General features: G+C 39.1%; 1 protein-coding gene across 1 annotated transcript in view; it reads right to left on the reverse strand.

The window, feature by feature from the left end:
• Positions 1-16,455, reverse strand: part of PLCL1 (phospholipase C like 1 (inactive)) — a 213,032-nt gene extending 196,577 nt beyond the window's left edge. Inside the window, exon 1 of the mRNA XM_070732099.1 lies at positions 15,597-16,455. Coding sequence (XP_070588200.1) covers positions 15,597-15,866 — 270 coding nt within the window. The 5' untranslated portion in view covers positions 15,867-16,455. The remainder of the gene's footprint in view (positions 1-15,596) is intronic.
• Between the last annotated feature and the right edge of the window lie 2,144 nt (positions 16,456-18,599).

Below are 18,599 nucleotides of genomic sequence, written 5' to 3' on the forward strand. Positions count from 1 at the left end.
CATCATTAGCACCTGGAAAGAAATAGTCTGAGCAAGTAGAGCAATGGAAAAAACCCTGCAAAGACTTAGGGCTTAGAAAACATTCTTCTTTGCAGAGAGTAACAGTGAAAGAGCTTGCAAGGTGGGAAGAGCTGGGAACATCATATATACACCAAATATATATATACATCATCTTATACACCAAAAAATACAGTATCTTATTGGCACATTGAAGACAATTTGCTCCACAATGATCTCAACTGTTTGATGAAGATATTAAAAAACACTGGGAACAAGATGAAACCTTGATAGAGCAAAACTACTTACCAGAGCTTACAAAACTTTTGCCAGACCCATCCTCGAATACAGCTCATCTGTTTGGAACCCATATCGCATCTCAGACATTAACACCCTTGAAAATGTCCAAAGATACTTCACCAGAAGAGCCCTTCACTCCTCCATTTGAAACAGAATACCCTACAAGACTAGACTTTCAATCCTGGGCCTAGAAAGCTTAGAACTAAGATGCCTTAAACAAGATCTAAGTATTGTCCACAAGATCATATGCCGCAACGTCCTGCCTGTCGGCGACTACTTCAGCTTCAACCACAACAACACAAGAGCACACAACAGATTTAAACTTAATATTAACTGCTCCAAACTTGACTGTAACAAATATGACTTCAGTAACCAAGTTGTCGAAGCGTGGAACTCATTATCGGACTCCATAGTGTCATCCCCAAACCCCCAACACTTTGCCCTTAGATTATCCACGGTTGACCTATCCAGATTCCTAAGAGGTCAGTAAGGGGCGAGTACAAGTGCACTAGAGTGCCTTCTGTCCCCTGTCCTATTGCTCTCCTATATCTCCTATACCTTTCTTCTACTCCTATATCTCTTCTTCTATTCTTTCATTGATATGTTCTATTCCTATATCTTCTCTTCTATTCTTTCTTAGATATATTTTACTATGAATATATCTTCCATAACCTTCATCATGTATTTTATTATGTGTATACCCACTAAAACCCTCATTGTGTATTGGAATAAATAAATAAATAAATAAATAAATAAATAAATAAATAAATAAATAAATACTGCCATAAGATCAAGTAAAGTTTCTGAATACATTTTTTTAAAATCTCCCCATGTTTGAAATTATCTGATCACCTTAGCCCATACAATCAGCACAGCAAGATACTATGATTTAAATATATCAAAAGCAGCTAACTAATATCATCAGGATTATCATCTTCCAACGGAGTTCACATTTCATTGTAATATCTCAGATGAAACCCAAATGAAATGGAACTGATTTTATTTCGAAGTGGTCAAGTTATCCTGCCAAATACTTTGCTGAAAAAAGGGGATGCTATGACACTGATGAATAGTGTTTGTTTGTTTGTAAGTTTAATGACTTTATGTGTCATTCATCTCACCCTGAAAAGCAACCGAGAAATTAGTATGTGTTTCACTGATTGCAGAAAGACTTGGACTGAGTCAATCGTATGAAACTATGAAATGTGTATAAGCAAAATGGAGATTCCAGCCCATGTCATTGTTCTTATGTAAGACCTATAGAAATACCTACAGTCTGGATGGAACACAGCAAAGCAGATTGGCTCCAGGTTGGCAAGACAGGGTTCTAGGACTGTTTGCCTCCTCCTGCGCCTGTTTCATCCCCAGCCTTCCAGCCCCCAGCCATTCGGCGCTGCCTTTTCTCCCTGGCCCTTTCGCAGAACGAGCTCAAAAGCACTTTCATCCTGGCCTTTTGGACCCAGGGGACATTTTGCTGTCAGCCAATCAGAGGATTCATTCCCTTTAATTCCCTTCCACTCTGCCTGCTCCTGTGTCTGGAAGCAGTGTTTTTAGGAGAAGGACAAGGAGATTTATATTTTAATTGGATTAGAAATAAGGCAGAAATTGAAATAACAAATGAGCGCAGTTTCCCTGTCTTTATCAAAAAAAAAGTATCTACTTCATAGAATCTTTTCTGGTTCAGTGATTCTCAAACAAAATTACATCCCCTCCTTAAGAATCCCACTCCGTTCTTCATTCTTGTGCTTTTTCCTTGTGCCTTCTATGTGTCCTCTAGTTTGCAAACCCTTAGAAACCCTCCCTGCAAACTACAGGACATATATAGAGCAAATGGGGAAGAGGAAGGCTTGGAAACCCTCCCTGCAACCACTTGAAATCAACCACTACTACAATTTAATCTAAAAATAATTTCTGAGTTCAAAGAGAGCACAGCAGAAATAGTGACTTAATAAATGGAATCAGATCCACAAGAAGACCATTCAATCCTCATATACAGCTAATCCTCAACTTACCACTGAGCCTAAATTTTTGGTTGCTAAGCAAGACAGTTGTTAATTTTGTCCATTTTACAACCTTTCCTGCCACAGTTGTTACATTAATAACACAGTTGTTAAGTGAATCTCATTTCCCCATTGACTTTGATTGTCAGGATGTTGCAAAAAATGACCACATGACCCTGGGACCTTGCAGCCATCATAACTATGAGTTAGTTGCCAAGCATCTGAATTTTAATCACGTGACTATTGAAATGCTGCAACAGTCGTAGGTATGAAAAACGGTCATAAATCACTTTTTTTCTGTGCTGTTGTAACTTTGAACAGTCACTAAACAGTTATAAGTTGCAATTGACCTGGACTGACCTCTCAAGTTTGTCAATCATCAATGTGTTCATCCCAATTTCATCCTAGATAGGGCACTAATGAACAATGACCTTTCCCACACAGGGGCAAAGGCTTTGATTCAATGGACATTTGCAAAATCTCCTCTGAGATATGCTAAAATTTAAATATATAGCATATAAGTAGAAAAATGTAAACGCCTTCCTTAAGGGAGTATGATGATATTAAGCAAATACTGGTGGAGGCAGTTCTCTTTCTTATAATGATATATTTGATTACTGGGCCATAGTGATGTCTCTACTGGCATCCAATTGAAGAAGACAATCTCAAATGCTTTCTTGTGAAGAAATGGGGAATACAGTTGTAGTTCATGAGACATATATGTATTCTCATACTTCACATAACAAAAGTGAACTAAGTGAGGTAAAATACCTTGGAAATGAAAAATGGACCTTAACAGATGTTCTGCCGGACTCTATGGTATGAGTCTCCCGAAAATTCAAGGGTACAAGTTTCAGACACATACACACTTGAAAGTTCAAAAATAATGTTCTTTATCATAAAAATTCAAAAGAAACAAAGCACCCTTTTTGTATTGCAAAGAGCACTGGTCCCAAAACAACCTGGTAGTCTGTACAATCCCCTTAATCAGTCCTTAAGTACTTAGCTAGCAGCTGTGAAGGAACGTCACAGCCCTCCTTCTTCCACGAAGTGAGACCCCCACACTTTGCTCTGCTTTGGTTTCAAAGTTGTGAAAAATCAACAAAGTCCGGAAACAGTAAGGCACGGTCCTGAAGAAACAACGATTAGATAATCTTCCACAATAGCCAAGCCAGCACGCTGCTATTTATATCAGCAGCTCTAATTACTGGAGCCCCACCCAAACACAGGTGGCCTCTCTTATCTCCTGTAATATTTCTTCAATTGGTCTCTTTGATGCATAATTCTGCGCATGCGTGGGTCTAACACTTCCTTATCCAAATCAACCCAAGATAATGGTGATTGGCTTCCTGGGCTGTGTGCCAAGCCCCCCTCTTCCAAGTCTCCCCCACCTTCTTCTTCGTCAGAGGAAACTGCACTACCTGACTCTGTCGGCAATAAAACAGGCCTATGACATGTTGATGTTTCCCCTGCATCCACCTCCACATTCCTTGGGGCAGGAGCTGGGCCAGAGCCAACCACAACAACAGAGAAGGAAAGTAAGCCTAACTTCCTCCTTAAATGAGCAGCAGAACACCCAAAAAATGGCCAACATTCTTCCTTAGGAAATTGTTCTGGACTACTTTCAGCTTCCTTGGATCTAGGATATTTTTATCTTTAGTAAACCAGTTTAGAAAAAAAATTACAATTTTTGGAAATTGGTGTTCTTGTATTTAGAGTTATAATTTTAATTTCAAGATTAATTTTAATCATTTGAATTTAGGAGGCTGTATCACATCTTAATTTCTTATGCTTTCGAATTGCTTAATTTGGACAAAAGGTAAATATCAAGATAAATAAATATAAATATAAAACATATTTATACTAAGTCAGACCAATGGTGTGCTTAATTCGGTATCGTCCATGCTCCACAGAGGCGTTACAAGTGTTCAGACAGGACTTCCTTGGAGATGCCAGGGATTGAAAATAGTGTTTTCTGCCTCGAAAGCACATTTTCTGCCACTGAGCTACAATGCTCTGAAAATAGAGGATACGTGCACAACAGTTCTCACAGCAGCTTTTAAACAAACCAAGGTACTCTGTGAATCCAATTTACCTCAAAACTTCAGAATTAGTTTGCCATATCCAATCTATGCCAAAACAACATTCTAAACAAAAAGTGAAATAGGTCAGAGATCCTGAATAATGTCGAAGAACACCCCTGGGAGAACAGTGGGACCCAGGGGCATCATTTTTTGGATTTCTGCAGTAATGAATATATATCAGATCTATACGTAAATTGCTGGAATTCTTTAGTGGATAGAACTGTCATATGAAAGGAGGTGTTTAAAGTCATATACAGTGCATGTTACCATCTGTGTTTATAGTGCAATGTACAGTATTACACAAACCATCTCAATAGCATTGCTCCTGCAGAAAAGGGAGATCTTACTGTGTAAGCTTATTGTTTTAAGGAAAGTTTAACAACTTACATGTATGCCTGTGCAGATGTGCAGTAATACGGTATGGATTTAAGAATAAATCACGCTGCTTATAGAAGTGTAATTCCCTATGTAAAATACTTACTCAAAATAGTATTTATTATTACTAATGAATTAATTAAGTCATTCATTTACAAGATTTGTATGCCGCCCTTCTCTGAAGGCTTGTAAACTGTCCATCTCATCTACAGTTGTGGGCAGCATATACAGCAATGTAGTACTGAAAGCGTTGGTCCAGCATCAGGGAGATTCAAGGCCGTAGAAGCTCACTGAGCAGTTTTGGAACAGCCCTTCTCTTTCCATTCAACAAACCTGATATATTTGTTGTGGGAAAACTAAAGGAGAAGAGAATGCAATATAAAGTACTTCAGGCTGCTGAAGTGACAGCAATATATAAATCGTGTGTGTGTGTGTGTGCGCGGGTGCGTGCGTGCATGAGCGCGCGCACACACACATACATACTGTACATACATACATATATTTCTTGCCCATCCATCTACTCAGCCTTAGTAAGCTCAAAATATTACCTGGCCTCCTTGAAATTCTGATTGTCCTTTCTAAATGTAACATTTTAAGACCTCTGATATGTTGCTGGATAAAAAGTGTTCTGTCTGGGTTCCCCCAGACCTCAACACCAACTGGAAAAAACAGCCAGACACTCTGGTAAAAGCCAAAAGTATTTTATAGCTGGAAAAAATAAACACAGAGGAAAACCTGTTCTTCCCAACAGACAGGCTATAATACTTTAGTCCTGATGTCCAGACAATACAGCAAGCTTCTTGCTGGCACCCCCCCCCCCCCCCAAGGTTTCAATAGTCAAAGGCACAAACCAGGATTCCAAGACGCCAAAGTTCACAGCCAAGTCCCACAACTCTCAAAGATAAAACTCCACAAGCCAGGAAGGGTGGGTCTGCCTTTTAGCCTTTCCCAAGAGCACCACACCCAAACCCAGCTGTTGCCTCTTTAATGCTGAAAGTACTTAGCCAATTGATTTCTTCTCTGAGTAGCTCTTCTTTGTCGCAGATCAATTATGGCTTGTGCATTTTCCTCTAAGGAATCCAGGCTGCTTGCTGGGGAGAGCTCCCCCTGGTGGGACTCTGGCTGTCCTCCCTCTTCTTCAGCCTGGGATTCCTCCTCCTCGTCTGTCTGCACCTCCTGTTCCTCAGCCTCTCCCTCTGAGCTGGAAACCGACAGAAGATCAGCCGTTCCCTGAGGGGCCTCAGATGGAACCACAACAAAAAGTAATGCTGGATCTCCTTATTATATTTAAATCCTGGTTTTCTGAATAAAATACAATGGCTCAGTCCCTACATAAAATTAAGCCATAAATAAAAATGACTGAATTAATTTGACAAATAAAGCCAAAAGTAAACAAATCACATTTCAGTTTAATGAGGCATGAAAACTCAATCATGGGGCGGGAGGGGGTGCCTTTCCTTCTTTTTTTAATTTCCTCCTCTTTTTTTGAACAAATAATTTTTGAGCAAACATTCTGCTGTTCTGCAGTCAATATACCGATTCCATACCCATGTCATTCAGTAGCATAGAGAAGTAATAATTGCAGGAGAAAATGATCAGAACAATTACTTGGGAAAGTGTAAGACATTGAAATTAAAAAGTCATATCAGGTAAATGGGCTGTGATGTGTATTATGTGCCACATTTGTGAACCAGATGTTACAGTATTAGGATAAAGATTTAAAGTGGATTTAGTCTTCTTTTTAAAATCTTTGATATTACTGTATATCTCTTTCCTGCACTGCTGCAGCTCTAACCTTTGGTTTGCTTTATTCTTTTCTTAGGGGAAAACTGGCATTTTATATTCTCTACACCAATCTTTCTTCCATGTAGCCAGTGAGCTCAGTAATTAGGGAGGGATATATTGGAGATAAAAGCTTGCACTCTAAGTGAGGATTGTTCCTATTTTAATATAACAGCATATATCACAAATTCCTGAATTTTACACAAAAACATCTGGCAACCAGCTATGAAATGAAAGAAAGAGAAGGGAAAGGGAACCCCTGGACTCTTTGCTTCTTTTGGCAAATTTTAATTTCGTTCATCTTTGAAATTGCAACAGAGGTGCCAAGAAAGATGGGAACTATGGGAGAATTTAGTGCTGTAGTATGGGTGGTATATGCAAACTGTATCCATTTGAAAACCATAGGAAAAATCATCACATTGGTGATGATGATCTGGATTGGAAATGATGGCAATGATTTATAAACTGCAGAATTTGTAGATAAAAGTGGACATCTACTTTTCTGTGGAAAATTCCTCATTGTAATGAATTAATCTATTTTGTGACATTTCTTCCCAATGGTATCCTGAGAGGTCGGGGGAGGGGGGGTGTCCTATGCTTTTTTTCCTCTAGAATTTCAATTAAGGATTGTCCCAATACAATTTCATTGAGGATTGAAGTAAATGAAAAGCTCTGTAATAAAATAAGTCTAAAATTATAATAATTTATTAAATTTCTCTTTGTAAAGATGAAGTACTATTTAATATTGCTGACACAGATTTAGAAAAAAAAATTAGAAACATTGAATTCAGCAGAAACCCTTGTTAAGGGATATGTTCCCAAACTTCAGCAAAACTGAAAGAATATTGCATAATTACATCACAGCTTCCTATTTTAAAACAAGTGCTGAAAACCAAAAGACTATAGCTGTCATGAATAGAGAATTAAGACTTAAGCCACTATCTATGACTCTTAACAGATATTCAATCTATCTGAAGTCAAAGTTGTACTTCTTTAGATGTCAGAAAAGTTTCATTACTATCTTAACTGCATTTTGAAAAGAGGAAAGTTGATAAAATCTGAAGCCAGAGAGAGAAAGAGAAAGACATACAAAGTTTCCTGTCTCTTACATATAGATGCTCACTTAATTAACAACATGACAAATAAGAATCAGACCCAGAAGTGTGAAGATCCTTTTTCTCTTTAATTCTCAGTGTTCTAGTTGTTAAATAGGGCCATGCATCCACAGAGTAGGGAATACAGTAAAATGCTGTTTGTCTGGAGTATTGCTGATATGGGATGGAAAAGAGAAGAACTTAATTTAAATTTAAAAATTCATATCTGAATATTAAACATTTGTGTATAAACTTACTGAGTTCATCAGCACTGCTTATCCCTGTATATTTCAAAATACCATGAAGCAAGTTACACATCCAGGTATAGCATATGGAATCAATATTAGCTGGAAGGCATCACCATACAATATCAGCATCAGTCAAACCCCGCCCCCATTGAGATGATGCTGGTGCTGGACAATATGACCTTTTATAAATCCTTTAAAAAGAAGCTTTTCCAGCAAGCCTGGGGATCCTCTGCCAACAGAAAGCCCATGTAGTGGCTTGCATCGTGTTTAATTGGTGTTTTTTTTTTAAAAAAAAAGTTTTATTGTACACTACCCAGAGTCATCTTGTATGGGATGGGCAGCCATATAACTTTTATAAATAAATAAATTAATGGAATAACATGTCTCCAGAAGTTGTAACTGCTGCAACACTGGAGGTTTTTAAGAAGAGATTGCATAACTATTTATCTGAAATGGTGTAGGGTTTCTTGCCTAAGCAGGGAGTTGGATCACAAGATCTCCAAAGTCCCTTCCAACTCTGTTATTCTATTCTAAATCTACTATGGAACAAAATATATTCAAAGAAAGAAAAAGAGTATCTTTCAGGTAGAAAGATGACAAATCGACAAAAAGAAGCAGACCAGATGAGGGTAGAACCTATTCCTTGACATGTTTAGAATTTATGAACAGAGCTTCTTCTTCAAGGAATGCACTCAACTCTTTCCTGCAATGCACTTTAGTATAGCCCCCAAAATGGCATTTTTATAGTATTTTTTTATTAGTTTACAATCTGCTGTAAAAAAAAATCAATATGTCATTTGGCCAGGCACTATTTCAGTGAAGATTCTAATGATTCTAACAGATCAAGCATAAGTCAGGATTAAAATAGAAGAAATTTAAGTTAGCCTTTCTCAACCCCAGGCTAGATATTTCACAGTTTGATACATCCAGAAAACAGTTTGGACAGGGCAAGCTATACTTGGCTTCAACATCAGTTTAAAAACTGAAATAAGACCATATAAACAAAGTACAAGATTAAAAAATGCATGCACTTATTTCTAAATCAAACTCAAAGTAGCCCATAGATTTGTCTTCCAAATGAAATCAGCATGACTATTAATCATGCAGTGAGTGTTACAGAGAAAAAGCATTGTTCTGCTAGGACATACAGTTATTTTATTTAGCTTAGAGAGGATTTTCCTATATTGGACTTTAAAAAAGCATTTTAAGATGAAGCAAAAACAAAATAAAAAACCCTCCACTGATACTTTCATCCATTTTTTCCTCATATGGATATAACGCATGTGAATTGTATAATTTTTATATATCAGGGTGAAATTATACCTTTTTAGAACTTCAATACATAGGAATAATTTCATGTATAAAAGCCCACTTAAGCACTCTCAAATAAGTTTGAAAAGCTTTGTAATTTAAATATGAATTTTATATGGAAATATTCCATTATATTTTTGTCAATTAGTGGAAAGCATAAGGATTCATAAAATCACAATTTAAAAGAAAAAACAGTGATTTTATCTAGGGCAGTTTTTTTATTTTGGTACTTTTTATCAATATCCTTTTTCCTGCAATATAAAGTTGTTTCAAATTCAACAGTATATTTCAGAGGGGGAAACTATGTGGAAAAAGAAAAAAAAATCCAGACATACATGTTAACATTGCGTACTGTATGACAATATTTTCAAGTGCCCTCCAATCTTGTTTGACTTTGAATCCCTAAATTCCCCAGCCATCGTTATGAGATCTCCTAGGTTGAAAAAGATAGATTGCATACAACAGTCTTGTTAGGCATCTTCATTGAGAAATCAAGCTCATTCAGTAAAGTACATGACTATTGTATTTCAATCCAATTTTGAAGGTTCTCTAGCTGTAACCTTAGTCAATTATCTACAATGCTTCCCAAACTTCATAAATGCAGACTTGCTCTACCCCAAATGTTCTGTCCTTGATGCTGTGTAAACTTTCTGACATGACCAGGACTTTCTCTAGTTTACCAATGGGACTGTATAGAATATAACATTTCAGTTTGTGTTTTGCTCCATCTATTCTTGTTCTTTTTTCACCTTTTTTCCCACACACAGGAGAGGGGCAAAACTACCTCTCCCTCAAACTTACTGGGAAGGATAAAGGTGTGAACCTCAGGAGTTAGAAGGAAATTTTGATAAGGTGCGACCCTTTGCCCTATATCTCCAAAAGAAATAATGCAAAACTCTATTTGGACTCCTCCAAGGCAGAAGTTAATTGGTTCATTTTGAGAAATTCTCACAAACCCATTGCATCATGGTGAAATAAAAGTACAATTCTAGTCCCAGATTGGCAGTTTTTGCATTTGGATCAAACTGACACTGTGGCAACTAAGCCACATTGATTATTTGATATACAATATATTATATTCTGGCACATGAATGTGCCACTCTATTAAGTTTATAATGTCAACTCTAAATTGGGAGTAATAGCATATTAAATTCAGAAATGCACAACCTCTTTCTTTCTGTCAAAAACTTGCAGCCAGAGAGTCCTCATGCTTTATATTCCCAGAACACAACCTCAGAGCTGGAACCTATTTTTAATTCTATAAATATGTGAAAATAACATCAAGGCGAACTAGAGAACAGGAAACTGTCTTGGGTTTAAAAAATACTACAAGTATGTCTAGTCACAAACATTTCTGTCACGCTAAATGTATTTTTTTAAAATAGCTATATCGATGCTTTAAACTTAAACTTAATAGTGCTGAACTGTTTCAAGCAAATTTGAGGTTTAAATGTTGTGAAGATAGAAGAAAGAGAGGAAAAATAGTTAATAAAAAACCATGTAGGTGAGTAACTGAAGTTACGAACACTACCAAGTAACTCATAAGTGCACTGCATTTCTTTTAATACAGCACGCCTTATTGTTTTGCAACCATGATTTGAGCCTTTATTTTATTTGGAACTACACTGGAAAGAAAAGGGTTTTGAAAAAAGGTGTTCACGATACATTCAGAAGAAACAGATTTAAAGTGTATTGCGTTGTTCATAGAATGGAAAAAATGTTATTCAAACCATGCAGAATTGATTAGTTATGAAGATCAGAATGGACTAATTCTAAAAATTTTAATTGGACTAAGTAATTCATTTAAACTTTGACTACATCACATTTCAACCCACATCAAAGAAACTAGCTAGTTTCCAAAAAGAATGTAAATTACACTGAAGTAGGAAATGAATAGGCATCCAAAAGCCATAACTATTCCATCTATAACATTAGCTTCACCACCATCTTTTACCTCAGATATAGAATAACAGATTGACTCCTAATATCATATAGGAATCTTTTCTTAACATTATTTAATGGATAGATTTTTATGACACTCGTCTCACTTCTTCTTCCATGTTTAGATAAAATTTTAAATTGCCAGAATGAAACCACTTCATGACACTTTTTGGGCCAAAATAAATCATTATAGGTACATGGTTTTGGTAGTAGCTGACATACCAGCAGATAGGCCAGGTTCTGCATCTCTCCACATTCACACAGAGTATTGTTACCTACTAAGAGCCTCCATTTCAGCATATTGGTTTTACACTTCAGCATTCCAACTAGTAGTGGGTTCTAAAACCCTTTACTATCGGTTCAGGTGCAATGCTTCTGCACGTGTGCAGAAGTTTCATGGGCAGGTGGGTGGAGCATCCCACAAGTAGCGCCATCGGTTCTTAGAGCCGGGCCAAACTGGGAGCAACCCACTGCTGAGTCCAACTTTCAAGTAGTATAAGGGAGGTCAGATCCCTCAGCCAAATCCTCCTTTAATGTTACTCCTTGCTCAATGGTCTCATTCCTCCATCTTTTGATTCGATTTCATTCTTGAATATCCTCAAGAATGCTTGTTGTTGCCATAATGGTGTTCCTAGATCTGAGTCTGTGGGCTTGGGCTTATGTCTGTTCAGAGGATGTCGAGGCTCATTCTCTTGCTTAGTTCTTTTGGCATCTGCTGCTACTTCTCTCCAGATCTTAGGTAGGGCAATGCCAAAGAGAAGATATATTTACTCAGTTGGTTTAGGTTTGAGACCTCCTGTCATTTACGTGAGCTGCTTCATTGATGGTGATACCAATTTGTTTCTCATATGCACCCCACACTGGAGCTGCAGAGATGTTCAAGGCCAAAGCTGAGGTATGCAACATAGATGGTTGAGCTCCCTGTGTGTAGTCTATCAATTTCCTGATGATACTGTTCCTTGAGCTGATCTTAGCCTTAGTGTTCAGACAACACTGTTTAAAAGAGGGCATCCTGTCAAGTGTCACACTGAGATACTTCTCTGTTGGACAATGCTGTAGTGTAGTCAGTTCCCCTGCAACATAACTTCCCATTCTTCTCTATCAATCTCACTGATACAGAGACTGGACCCCTTACAACAGGGGTCTCCAACCCTGGGCCACAGCCTATCTCCAGGCTGTTTGGAACCAGGCCACAGAAGTGGCAAGCTAGCACATATATGCACACTCATCCCCACTTGGGCAAACACGTACATGTGTGCTGCATTTGCATGTGGGAGGTCCATGCTTAAGGAGCTAGGCTAATTTATACTGTATTGCACCTATTCTGTACAAAGTATTTACATTATGCTGCAGAATTTACATTCAGCTCAAGGCACTGGGCCTGGCCTTTAACTTCTAATTGGCTTAACCCATGCTATCTGAAGGATGCTTACATGTGTAAGAGTCTAACAGAACAGAAAGATCAATATTTGACTGATCAATAACAGCTATTACATTGGCTAGTAGGGGAGTATTGGGCTATCTCAATCAAAATTCAATGGTTTTAGAAATGCATCAATCTTTACTGGTTCTCAAAGAACACTTTAGGAGATATAATTAATAATGTGTTTCAGAACCAGGCCTCGTGATAGTTGTGAAATCCTTACTATGCTAAATTCTCCACGGCCTCTTAACTACTTCAGGGCTCAACGGAGATCTAAATTACAGCAAAATCAAATCACTCTAACTTAATGCTAGGTGCAAATATAGGGAAACAAATGAGTAGATGTCTCAAGCAAGCAAACTACACAATAGTGATACTTTCCTAAATAATTTTGTGAAAACTTCCTCCCTATTCATTCAGCTGTCTCCAAAGCATATTCTTCAGATGTATTTAAACTCAGCTCTCAACATTCTTAACAAATACTATATGGCTGTTGGAGAAGGTCAGCACCTTATTCTTCAGTGCACCAAATGCATTGCAGTCCAATGCATTATGCTAGGTATTAACGAAGGTGAATTCAATCACTCCTGCTCTCAAGTATAGGACTGCAACTTTGACCACTTAGATTCTCCCTAATATTTCATTCACTATCCCTTGATTCAAATTATTTTTCAGAAAAAAGGCAAGGAGGTACAAACATAACCCTTATAAAATCCTTACTAAACAATCACCCTATTTTTATACAGCAGAGGGAGTGGATAGCTGGATAGATATAAACAAATATAATTAAATCTTTTAAAATATTAGTTTTTTAAATATTCTGTTGTAAATGATTAAAGGAAATTTCCCAGCATTTCTAAACTTGTCTTAAAAATAATTTATATAATGTACTGTTTTTTTAAGATTTTATTTTGTAACTGCATTTGTAACAGCTAATTTCCCCCTTTTCAAATGGTGTGATTTTCTGTCAACACTAACCAGTTCAGTGATTCCAGTGAAACAAATATTCCAATATATTTCAATCAATAAAACCTTTAATAATAATGTTGTAAATAACACATATATTAATTTTAGCTTTTTCAGATTGCATGAGATAATTGCTTTCACTAAAGAGCTGATGTTTGACTGCATATGAATACTAATGAAAAATGGGTGAATTTTGCTTTTCTATACAGATTATTGCATAAGGACACAAATGGTTTCACTTCTGCCTATTTCTGCCTCATTACCTACAATCCTTCACACATGTATATTTATTTTGTTTTTTTTAACTACTGTGGTTCGCTGTATTTGTGCTTGATCATCCCCATACTGGTCCCCATTTAGTTTTTCTGCAACACCAGTAATTATTATAGACTCTGATATGAATTAATTTGCTTCTGTAATGATAAATTAAGCTTAAATATACTGTTAGCAGTCTATCCTCCATACTAACCTGCCCAGGCTTCACGCTCTGGGGAATCCAGAGCATGATACCATGGTCTTTCAAGACTGAAGGATGCCAAATACCTTTAGCTTTTAAAAAAAAGATTTTAAAGAAAGTTTTATATATACATAGTGTGTGCACCAGATGTTCTTAATATTTTAAGACAGTGTACAAATGGATGAATGCAGAAGTTGGAGTAACTGATGTTTCCTTAGACAGAATCTGTAATCTGTAATACTCTCCAGAGGTTTAAAGCATGCCACAGAGAAATAAAGGCAAGAATTTAAAGCTAACTTAAAACTTTTACTCCACAGAATTCTCCTCTCTCACACCCATTTACTTTTTTAGTCTTACAAAAAGCAGTTAAAAAGCCATTAACTCGTACACTGTCATATTTAGAGAGTAATGACACCTCACTCACGTTCAAGATCTGACCTAGGAATTTTTTAAAAATAACCAAAAACTACCCTCCCTGTTATTCTGATGAAGGCCATGCGGGATTGCAATCCCAGGACGCCCAAATCCTCCAAGGTGCCAGGGGTCCTCAAACTTGGCAACTTTAAGACTTGTGGACTTCAACTCCCAGAATTCTCCAGCTAACATAGCTGGCTGGAGAATTCTGGGAATTGAAGTCCACAATTCTTAAAGTTTCCAAGTTTGAGGACCCTTGCTCCAAACCACCATGTGGGTCATGAGAAATGCTGGAAAATAAAAACCCAAGGCGTTTGAATGAAATTGTTTGGAGAAGGCAGTCCTAAACTGGGAAATCCTGGAAAGAAAGCAGACCCGTTGTACTGAAAGGGATGGACTGCTCCATGGGCAGATTCCTTTATATATGTGTGTATATATAATATAATGATAGGGGATTATATATATATTATATATACATACATACGTACATACACACACATATATAAATATCCTGAAGAATGCTTGTTGTGGCCATAGTGGTGTTCCTAGATATAAGTTTGTGGGCTTGGGTTTATATATACTGTATTTATATAATCCCCTATCATTTTATTGGAAGCAAAGCGAAGGGTGCCCGTGCTCCTCTCCCTCTCTCTTTCAGAAGCCATGGCAGAAGGGGCGAAGAGGTTCACCTCGGATTGTTTCTCCTTCTCTCCCTCCCCCCCACCCCATCCTCTCTCTTCGACATGAAATTACCGCCGATTCTTCTTCCCCTGAACAGGCAACTCCTCAACGAGGCTGAATTGTCCAATGCAAACTTAAAAGAGCCGCTGCCTTTTCAAGCCGGGCTCGTTTCAAACGCCCATTCCTTAAATCTCAACACCTAGGGGGCCTGAAATGAACTCCTCAGTTTGACCTTCTCGGCGAGTGGCACCCCACCGCTCCCGCAGAAACCACACGCTGCCTCGGCTGCGCCGTTCGACGCTCCTTCCTTCCTTCCTTCCCCACCCACCGCCCTCCTGCACTCCCCGGGTGCTGGTTTCCAAGGCGAAAGGCACCCTCCGAGGGGCTCCGCGACCCGATCGCCGCGGTTAGCGGAAAGCGCCCCAGGGGGGGAATCTCCTGGCTGCCCGATCGCCACATCCTTCTCCCTTTGGCAGCATTGGGCGCGTCGCCCTCCATGCAAGGCAAAGCCATGTGAACGTACCTTGATGATGCTGCTCCTCCGGGGGGTCGCCCGGGCCGCTTCCAGGAGCCCGGAGTCTGTGTCGGTTGCCAGGGTGCTTGCAAAGCGCTCGGCGACGGTGCCGGTGCTGCCAGCGCCGGCTAGCAAGACTCCGCTCCTCCGTTCCCTTCTCTTCCCTAGAGACGCCGCGGACATCTCCAAGGCTCCGGGCTCCGAAGACATCTCCCCGTCTTCCTCGCCCTTGGGAGCGATCACAGACGGAGGCTCTCGATTCCCCGAGCCTTGGGCCATGGCGGGTCCCGCTCCCCCGAGCGGAATCTCAACTTGGCGGAGGCCACTTCGACCAGAAAAAAAAAGAAAAGAGCGGCGAGAGAGGAGCCCCGGGAGTCGTACTCCCCTTTTTCACTGCGGTGCAAGTTTCTCCGGGAGACTCATCGGGGGGCTCGGGGGAGCCCCAAGGCTAAGTAGTTGTCCATGAGAGCGGCTGTAGGAGAGCGGCGGTGGCAGGGGAGGGGCAGGAAGGCGCTAAACTTGGACAATGAGGGAGTTTTCCAGCCGCAGAGAATTACAAAGCAACAGCCATCCCCCTCACACGCCCATCCAGACGGAGACTCTCTTTCTTGCCGTCTGAGATTAATATCTAGACAAAGAAGATATAAATAGATATATATATAGGTATGTAGATAGGTAGGTAGGTAAGTAGGTAAGTAGGTAAATAGAGAAAGAGAGAGACGCGCTGCTCTCAAGTACGCGCCAAGGAAGACGCTCCGAGCCATGCGAAGCCCGCCAACCAGCAGGAAGTGCACCCGTTCTTACTCTTCTCGCCTGTGACAGAGAGCCCGACTGCTTTTGACAGACGAGACTGATAGACGTCAGGCACGGCCAGTAAGCGCGGGGGAAGCGTTTTAACCGGAGCGGGCCAGGCCTATCGTTGTCCCGCGGGGCGGGGCCAAGGCATATTATGCGCGCGCGCGCGCGCACGGGGGGAAGGGAGGGAAAGGGCTGGTGCACATTGAGAAAGAGAAACGTGTTCTTCGTTGAGAGCGGGGCTCGGTAGTTGAACACGCGTTTACAATGACTTTTGATATTTTTTATTTATTTATATTGCTTGCAAAGCTCCTTTGGCCGTTGTTATACTGGAAGGCACTATAGAATAACAGCGCTAAATAAACGTGATAGCCATGTCTTAGGCAGGTAGCCTACTGAACCGCATAGATGGCAGATAATCCTCTGGCAAGGCCATTCTACACGTAGAGTAACCTCGTGGAAAAGGTGCCCTTGTGCTTACCCACTGCATCTTACTGTCGTTTGATTGCTGAAGGATACAGATCATTCCAAAGTGGTTTAAAATATAATCAAAATTTAATAACTAAAAGTTGTCAACAGGTGATTCTCGCACCTCCTTTGCTACTTGTTATATATGCCAGCAAAGTCAAACAGCAGCTCTCTTTACCTCTTGTAAAGATGACATTCATCTATCTGACATTCATCTATCACCATCCAAACCATTGACAAAGCTGAACTTAAAATGATATTTATTTATTTATTTATTTATTTATACATACATACATACATACATACATACATACATAAATCTCATCTGTCACCCACACCACATTTCAGACAAATACTCTAGAAAATGCCCAGAGATACTTTACTAAAAGAGCCTTCCACTCTTCCACTCACAACAGAATACCCTACGCAACTAAACTTACAATCCTAGGTTTAGAAAGCTTAGAACTAGGTCACCTTAAACACGACCTAAGCATAGCCCATAAAATAATCTGCTACAACGTCTTTCCTGTCAATGACTACTTCAACCACAATAACACACGATCACACAACAGATACAAACTTAAAGTAAACCATTCTAAACTCGACTGCAGGAAATAAGACTTTAGTAACCGAGCAGTTGATGCATGAAACTCACTACTGGACTCTGTAGTATCATCACCTAACCCCCAAAATTTTACTATAACTAGATTATCCACTGTTGACCTCTCCCAATTCCTAAGAGTCAGTACGGGGCATGCATAAGTGCACCAGAGCGCCTTCCTTCCCCTGTCCTAATGTTTCTCTTATTATTATCATGTATATAAATATTGTTATATCTTTGTATACCACCAATATGTAGTTAACAAAACAAATAAATAAAAATTTTATTTATTTTGACAAGCATGTACAAGGTAGTAAGTATTCGTATTAACATAAACATTAGCAAGGTAGGTACAGATAAATTAGTCAATAGGACAGTTGGACGGTGACGGTAGGCACAGTAGTGCGCTTATGCACGCCCCTTAAAGACCTCTTAGGAATGGGGTGAGGTCAGCTGTAGATAGTCTAAGGTTAAAGTTTTTGGGGTTTGAGGAAGAAACCACCAAGTCAGATAGTGCCTGGACTTTTTCTTTCTTAAGAAAGGCATTTTCCTGTTCAGGATGAAATCCTGCTTAGTGCATTATCTATTTGCTTAGTGAAAATTTGTTACATACTTCAATATAGCAAACATTAGAACTACAGAATCGAACTACAGTATAAAAATAGCCTTTTTAGGGCATTATGGATTGCCATATCACCAAGTCATATGACTGAGGATAGTAAAGTTCTCAATCTGGCAATATTTTTTTTAAGGGAGTGGAACAATAAAGAAGTCGGCTTGGAAGAATCACTTGGAAGAATCATTAGGTGCCATTTTTGGTGGAGGCCTGACAGGCACATTGTCACTTAAAGAAAAGGTTCAAATACTTTTGCCACAGACAACATTTTCTTCAAAAAAAAAAAAGTATAATGATTTTGATCAGAGGTGAAATGTTCCCAGATCGCTCGTCTGTCATCCGCCACCATTTGGATTCTCTGAATGCGCAGAGAGTAAAAGAACCCAAATGGCAGTATCTGGGCAGATGGGTGACGCCTCACATTACCTTCGCGACCAGCTCTCTGATGACTGACAGGCATGAGCAAACCGGAAGCATTTCACTCATTTTGTTTTGACTCATTTGTTCATTTGAGTTATCTATGTAATTTTAG

This window comes from Erythrolamprus reginae, chromosome 1, assembly GCF_031021105.1.
Source record: "Erythrolamprus reginae isolate rEryReg1 chromosome 1, rEryReg1.hap1, whole genome shotgun sequence".
NCBI lineage: Eukaryota > Metazoa > Chordata > Lepidosauria > Squamata > Dipsadidae > Erythrolamprus > Erythrolamprus reginae.